The sequence below is a fragment of the Limulus polyphemus genome, unplaced genomic scaffold (assembly GCF_000517525.1).
Source record: "Limulus polyphemus unplaced genomic scaffold, Limulus_polyphemus-2.1.2 Scaffold9953, whole genome shotgun sequence".
Classification (NCBI taxonomy): Eukaryota; Metazoa; Arthropoda; class Merostomata; order Xiphosura; family Limulidae; genus Limulus; species Limulus polyphemus.
The window spans coordinates 5,335-13,134 of record NW_013675563.1 but is presented as its reverse complement, the minus strand read 5'-3'; the positions used below and the strand labels follow the sequence as shown (position 1 = coordinate 13,134).

The 7,800-nt window shown below is 31.1% G+C and overlaps 1 protein-coding gene across 1 annotated transcript in view; it reads left to right on the top strand.

The window, feature by feature from the left end:
* Positions 1 to 7,800, top strand: part of LOC106476168 (DDB1- and CUL4-associated factor 8-like) — a gene marked incomplete at its 3' end in the record, with an annotated part of 16,702 nt that overhangs the window by 5,475 nt on the left and 3,427 nt on the right. The window contains exons 4-8 of the mRNA XM_013936835.2: positions 1,990 to 2,084; positions 3,400 to 3,507; positions 4,142 to 4,208; positions 5,756 to 5,813; positions 6,888 to 6,995. Of these exons, the coding sequence (XP_013792289.2) occupies positions 1,990 to 2,084; positions 3,400 to 3,507; positions 4,142 to 4,208; positions 5,756 to 5,813; positions 6,888 to 6,995 (436 nt within the window). The remainder of the gene's footprint in view (positions 1 to 1,989; positions 2,085 to 3,399; positions 3,508 to 4,141; positions 4,209 to 5,755; positions 5,814 to 6,887; positions 6,996 to 7,800) is intronic.

Sequence of the window (7,800 nt, the reverse complement as noted above, 5' to 3'; positions counted from 1 at the left end):
ACAAGATTGTCAGCTTTATGTACTACATTTTTTTTAATTTTTTGTAAACACACTAAATTTGTGGTTGTAATAACACTGGAAAGACAAACTTGCTGTTAGAACATTTGGCTTTAAAATTGATATTGAATATTAGGACCAGTTGGGAAGTAATTTAACACCTTTGTATGAGCAAATTGGGGTAATATTTTGAGTTAAGGGTAGGATCACCAAAAAGATCTTGGAATTGATACTAAATGGAAGTACTAATGATTAGGATTTCACCACTTTTTTTGAGAGCAACATAATGCATAAAGAGGAAGGTATGGTTACATAAGAATTAATGTATCAATGAATATCAGCTGTGTATATATATATATATATATATATTGGGAATGTTCGATAACTAGCACTACAATTATAAACAGCCTCATTCAGAATAGGTTTACAAGATATTGTATCCAGATAAAACACCAGGTTTTGGTATGGATTTTACACAAACAGAAAACTTCATCATTTTATAGTGGACCACACAATGGAGCTAATAACACCCTTCACTGTATAGAATGCAGCAAAAAGTGTTGATTCAATTATATATTTCTTGAACTTATTACCGGACATGATTTCTTTGGTTTCTGTGCCATCTTTTACAGTTTGTTTTCCTATATTAAACAATAATTGCACCGTTGGGTAAGGTAATAGACCAAGTTTCCTTTAGTATTGGAATGCCGAAGATAATTGTGAGACTTGCTTTATCAACAGAATTAAAGGATTGACTTTCAGAGAAGCATATATTATGAAAACATCTCTAACATCATATACATTTTTGCATTCTTTCTTTGTCGTGATCACTTCCATCATCACAGTCTTCAGTTAGGGTCAAAATATCATTACCAATAGCATCCATATCATCATTGATATTCACAATATTCTTATTGTAGTTTTGTTGTGGTTGTTTTCTTCTACTGTTACTAATTGCCAGTACACTTTTTTCGCTGCTTTCTCCCACGTTTTATGTCTCACTTTAGCAGAAATAGATAATCCACCACATTCATAACCACAATGACAGCATTCTGAGCATTATAACATCCACGCTTTTTACAAAATTGCAAGATAAAGGTTCCATTTTGAATTAAAACTGCAATTTTTTTTTCTACAGTTTGCTGGAGCAGTCTTTAGTAACTGAAGCTGAAAATAAGCTAAATTAAAGTTTTTTTTGTTTGTTTGGCCAATGGTATTACACAAAAAAAGAGAACTGAAAAACTATTTCCATGATGGATAATTTTTTCTGACGAACATGAGCTTATCCAGTTTGCAGACTTGGATGGTGTTAAAATGGAAATTACAATTTTCAAGCATTGATCTAATGAAATATTACTGTATAGTTAAAAATACTGATATGTAGATGTCAAATCATATTTACATATCATGAAATAATAGTAATATTTGATTTTCCATGTGATGTATTTGAGACTGAGAAGTTCATATTTCCATATTAAATTTACATTTAAGAACATACTGTTTTGTACGAGTTAATGAGATGCAAGTCATTTTTTACCTTTTCAACTTAATGTAGTCTTTGGAGATTTCAGTTTTGCCCTTTGGAGGTTATCACTGTAACATTCCTTCAGTAGTAGGAAAGATCATAACTTGAGACTACAGCCTCCCCTATGTTGAATTACAGTAAACATTCGTTTGGATAGTGCTAGTTGCTAAAGGTAAAGTCAACGTTTCCCATTAAGTAAGAAACATTTAATTTAGACAACTACATGGGATCTCAAGTGGGTTAGTTTATGAAGAGACATCTGGAGGGAAGAAAGTCAGTTTATTCACGAGCTAAGTGAAAGGTGACTGTCTGTGTGTCCAGTGCAAGTACACACACACACACACACTGTATTTTTCACTTAAGTTTTGAAGTGTGTTATTCATTGGTTCAGTCTTTATTTTACTAGATTTTGACCTATTATTATTATTATTACTTGACATTTACATATTATCTGATGCCTTTGGCAGCTTTCCTTAGAACTGGATTCTCCTCACACTGTACTAAGCTGTGGAGAAGACGCTTTAGTTTATGAGATCGATCTCAGAAAAGAAAAACCTCACAAGTAAGTTTTTATAACCAGAATCCATTACTGGTATTCCGTTTTACATTCATGAAACTTTATTTATTCATCAAATATATTTTTAATAATATAATAATTTAAATCACAAAAACAGAATGTGGGATCCACTTGTCCAAAGAGAGGAGTGGCATGGATGAACCATTAATTTTCACTAGATCCATAAAGGACTCGCAAATGTTTTTGGCATGATGACTTTTGAGCAACGGTGTGCAATAAGTGTATCAAAATACACTATCATGTTAAATTGAAAACTGTTGAACAAAACTGTTATTATTGGTATATATGGTGCAACAAAACTGTTATTATTGGTATATATGGTACAACAAAACTGTTATTATTGGTATATATATATATGGTACAACAAAACTGTTATTATTGGTATATATGGTACAACAAAACTGTTATTATTGGTATATATGGTACAACAAAACTGTTATTATTGGTATATATGGTACAACAAAACTGCTATTATTGGTATATATAGTACAACAAAACTTATTATTGGTATATATGGTACAACAAAACTTATTATTGGTATATATGGTACAACAAAACTGTTATTATTGGTATATATGGTACAACAAAACTGTTATTATTGGTATATATGGTACAACAAAACTGTTATTATTGGTATATATATATGGTACAACAAAACTTATTATGGGTATATATGGTACAACAAAACTGTTATTATTGGTATATATATGGTACAACAAAACTGTTATTATTGGTATAAATGGTACAATAGAGTTTCTATTATTGGTATAAATGGTACAACAAAACTGAGGTTGCTTGTATAAGTGGTAAACAACTTCTGAGTCATTCTTTCACTAAAACAACCCACAAGTTGAGACACCATGTCATTACTGAACATCCTCTGTTTGAAAGGCACCGTTAATTAACTGCATCTGTTGTAGGAAGTTTATGGATAACATTTTGAGCCGGTAACACAGATCTTAATAAGAGAAAGTACTACAGTAGCCATCAGATAAAACTTAAAGATGTGTATTCTAAAATTATCTGCACTTTGATCCATGCATAGTTATTTAAATAATTTCCTAAAATGAAGTATTTATGCAAAGTATGACAGAAGACTGAATTGAGAATAATCCTAGCTAGTATTTGATTTGATTAATCGTGGATATAAGGCCATTGTGGTATCGGGTGTATGACCTTACCTGTTCTTAAAATGTTTGTAACCATGGTGATCTTTCAGAATATAACATAATTCATTAAGACTTATTTTTTCTTTTTATGTATATATCAATTTAGAGTATTATTCCATGTTTTTTTTTAGGTTGCTTATTTGTAAGGAGAATGACAGGAAGATTGCCTTATATTCTATCTGTACTAGCCCCTGTAATAATTTTGAGTTTGCTCTAGGGGGCAAGGATCAATATGTCAGGTATGCAAATATTTTATTTGGGTGCTTTTACCAATATTTTTCTGATTTTTAACATGCAAAAACATAAATTTACTCAATATTATACAGTGTAGTGAATAGTTTAAAACCAAACTAATAATTTGAGTGTTAAAGGTTTTAACTCCTACATGATGACATGAGAATAGTTTGGAAAAGATAAGATGGATTTATTATTTTTCTTTTGCTGAAGAAATAATGAAAATATTGCTGGTAATATACAGATATGTTTTAGTTCATATTTTTTATAATAGGTCGTGTATTGTAAAAAATGAAAAATCACTAAGCACAGGAAGTGTTAATATGTTCTTTGATTTTTTCTGTTGTTGTTATGCATATTATTTAGCCATTAGAATGTCTTTAGAAATTGTTTGCCTGAGAGGTTAGATAGGAATATCAATTTATTACATTTCATAAATTATTGTAACTAAAAATAATAAAAGCACTATTCTGTAAGGTCCATTCACTTTATATAATGATCATTTAAGACACTGAAAATAAAAATATTAATTTACTCAGATCATTAAACTTTTCTTTCTTTGATGCGGCTTGTTCGTTGGCTATGTGCTTGTTTGAGGTGATTAAATGACATTGTGATTATTATTTTAAATACTTGTAGAATTTACGACAAAAGAAAAATTTCGGAAGAAAGTGAACCTGTTACAAAGTTGTGTCCTCAGTACCTGGTGAGTCCACTCACTAAATTATTTTTTTTTTGTGTGTCTTTGTAAATCCACTTCTGCTTTTTTTTATGTAGGAAAACAAGAACTTTATATTTATTTTATGCAGATTTTTGGAAATTAATATGGAGTTCCAAATGTTTATGCCAAGGAATTATTAGTTTTAATCTGTTTACTGCCAATTAGGATATTGTTCATTCTGTTTACTGCCAAATAGGATATTGTTAATTCTGCTTACTGCCAATTAGGATATCGTTAATTCTACTTACTGCCAATTAAGGATATCGTTAATTCTGCTTACTGCCAATTAGGATATCGTTAATTCTGCTCAGTGCCATTTAGGATATCATTAATTCTGTTTACTGCCAAATAGGATAGTGTTGATTCTGTTTACTGCCAAATAGGATATTGTTAATTCTGTTTACTGCCAAATAGGATATTGTTAATTCTGTTTACTGCCAAATAGGATATTGTTGATTCTGTTTACTGCCAAATAGGATATTGTTGATTCTGTTTACTGCCAAATAGGATAGTGTTGATTCTGTTTACTGCCAAATAGGATAGTGTTGATTCTGTTTAGTGCCAAATAGGATATTGTTGATTCTGCTTACTGCCAAATAGGATATTGTTGATTATGTTTACTGCCAAATAGGATATTGTTGATTCTGTTTACTGCCAAATAGGATATTGTTGATTTTGCCAACTGCTGAAGATGACATGTAACACTTACATACTTGATTCACAGTGAATTCCTTATCATTGGGCAGTGCAATACCGCTGTGGATACCTTATGACTGGTGGTTTTTAAAATGCCTTTTTAAAGTCAAATATTCATACAGTGAGATTGTCAACTGATCAAGAGTTAAATAAAGCATTGTTACGAGAAAGAAGACCGTATTTCCCATGTATGTGAAAAAACTCAAACAACTGGATGTTCAGAATGGAAGGCGGAGGCTTCAAAACCACATACCAAGCTGACCTGGGGCAGTGCACTCATCACGACCTTAGACTTAGAGGCATTGCAATGAAACTGGGTATATATTTTGATACCATTAATAATACAATAAATAAGGAAAGCCATCCCGCCAGACATGCTCGGGCCTTTCAGCCACAAGGGCGTTATAATGTGATGGTCGGTGTTTCACAGCTTCTGCACTCTTGTATAATAAAATTCAACCATCTATGAATACTTCAATACTTAGCTTTGTATTAGTGCTGAGCATTTAATTTGTTCTTTTGTACTAATGAAGTAAGGTTTAATAAGTTTGTCTGTTTTCTCTCTTTATGGCTCCAAACTGATTTTGGTGAGTTATAGAAGCCATCAGGAGGATGAAAAAAAAATGCTAGTTATTGTTTGTCAGAGGGATAATAAAACTGGTGAATATTAAATACTGAGAGCTGAACTTTGTTATCTTTCTAGGTTGCAGTGTTTATTAGTCACAAACATACACAAGCACACAGATTTTTGTAGTGTCAATTTTTTTTCACTGAAGTTTGAGGTATAATTATTTTTGAAGCTGTTTTGTCAGTTAAGTTTGTTGAATCCAATGTAGGTCAGTGGAGACGTACGAGTCCATGTCACCTCTGTAGTCTACAACTACAATGGATCAGGTTAGTGATTTACCTTCAACTCAACCTGTCAAAATTCTGTTTGAAAACAAATCATGTTTCGGTGAACAAGAATTTAAACGATTATAATTCATGGAGAGATATTATACTTATATATACACAGAGGTTTGGCTGTATTTACCAAATAGTGCATTTTTTGAAGCGTAAGATTTTAATTTTGTATTTTCAGGAACAAATATTTTACTGATGTTAGCACACCCTTAAAAGCATGCTGACCCCCCCCCCCATCTTGTTGAATTCAGGGTGTATGGAAATGACAAGTTTTACAGTAAAATTTGCCCTTTGGGCAAGTAATGTTTGTTTTTCACATCGTTCATTCTATTGCTAGTACGCTCCAGGTGTAAGAAGAATAAAAATAATGTACAAAAAGCTTTAAACTGTTGTGCATATATAATTTGGTTTATTGCGATGTTAACAGGAACACAATCAATGTTTAGCATCTAAGCTCCTCGTGTATATATTCATGTATTTTATAGTTTTTAACATTTGGGACTTTTACAGTGCATCATGTAGAAAACCCTATGTACAAACCTTGTGGTTTATATTAACAGGAACACAATCAATGTTTAGCATCTAAGCTCCTCGTGTATATATTCATGTATTTTATAGTTTTTAACATTTGGGACTTTTACAGTGCATCATGTAGAAAACCCTATGTACAAACCTTGTGGTTTATATTGTAGTAGAAGCAAATTCCTAAGTTATATTCTGATTCTTTTTTGTATGTGTTTTTTTTTAAGAAGGATGGCTAGATTTTTAATTTTCCTGATATTTTGTCCCTCAAACAAGAAGTTTCATCTGAAATTCCAAACCCTCTGTAAATGATAGGCATCAGTTTATCAATAAGACAAGTTAGTATCTAACTTAGTGGGTATATTTTCCTGATATTTTGTCCCTCAAACAAGAAGTTTCATCTGAAATTCCAAACCCTCTGTAAATGATAGGCATCAGTTTATCAATAAGACAAGTTAGTATCTAACTTAGTGGGTATATTATCCTGATTTTGTTGAAATAGTTCCTTGATTATGTTCACTAATATAGCTTCTGTCATTTCAGAGATCCTGGCATCGTACAATGATGATGATATATTTTTATTTGACTTAAGAAGACACAATAATAGGGACTATATCCACAGATATCAAGGTCATAGAAACAACCAGACTGGTATGATTCATCTTTTAACTTTCAAAACAACCATATTGTACAAAAAAAAACTTTAATTTCAGCTGCTGGTTTATTTGATAACAAGTTCTTGTAAAGTTCTTGTTCTTACGAAATGCAACATCTAATTAGATAGGAAAAAGTAACTAATTTGTGAATAATTGTATTTATTTAAAGTCTTAAACACTGGTCTATTTACAGTCTGTATGTTATAATTATGTATTAGTATGTTGTTGCCCAGAGATGAAGATTACAGTGAATTCTAACATTTATTTTTTTATTATTAGAAATATGAATTACATAGTCATCACTATAAACTCATAACTAACTGTGGGATATTATCGTAAAATACCTGTTGATACAGACATATATTTTCAAGACAGATTTTTAGTTATAAATTGTTGCATTTCATCTCTGTGTGGTTTATGGTGTGATAAGTTTTAGTGATGCAAATATTTTTTGGTAGCTTGTTAGTTTAGAAACGGGTATAGATCTTTTTGAAGTGTGAAAATCCGGTAGTCATTTATTTACACTTAAACTGGTATAGATCTGTTTGAGGTGTGAATATCTGGTAGTCATTTATTTACACTTAAACTGGTATAGATCTGTTTGAGGTGTGAATATCTGGTAGTCATTTATTTACACTTAAACTGGTATAGATCTGTTTGAGGTGTGAATATCTGGTAGTAATTTATTTACACTTAAACTGGTATAGATCTTTTGAGGTGTGAATATCTGGTAGTAATTTATTTACACCTAAATTGGTATAGATCTTTTTGAGTTGTGAATATCTGGTAGTCATTTACTT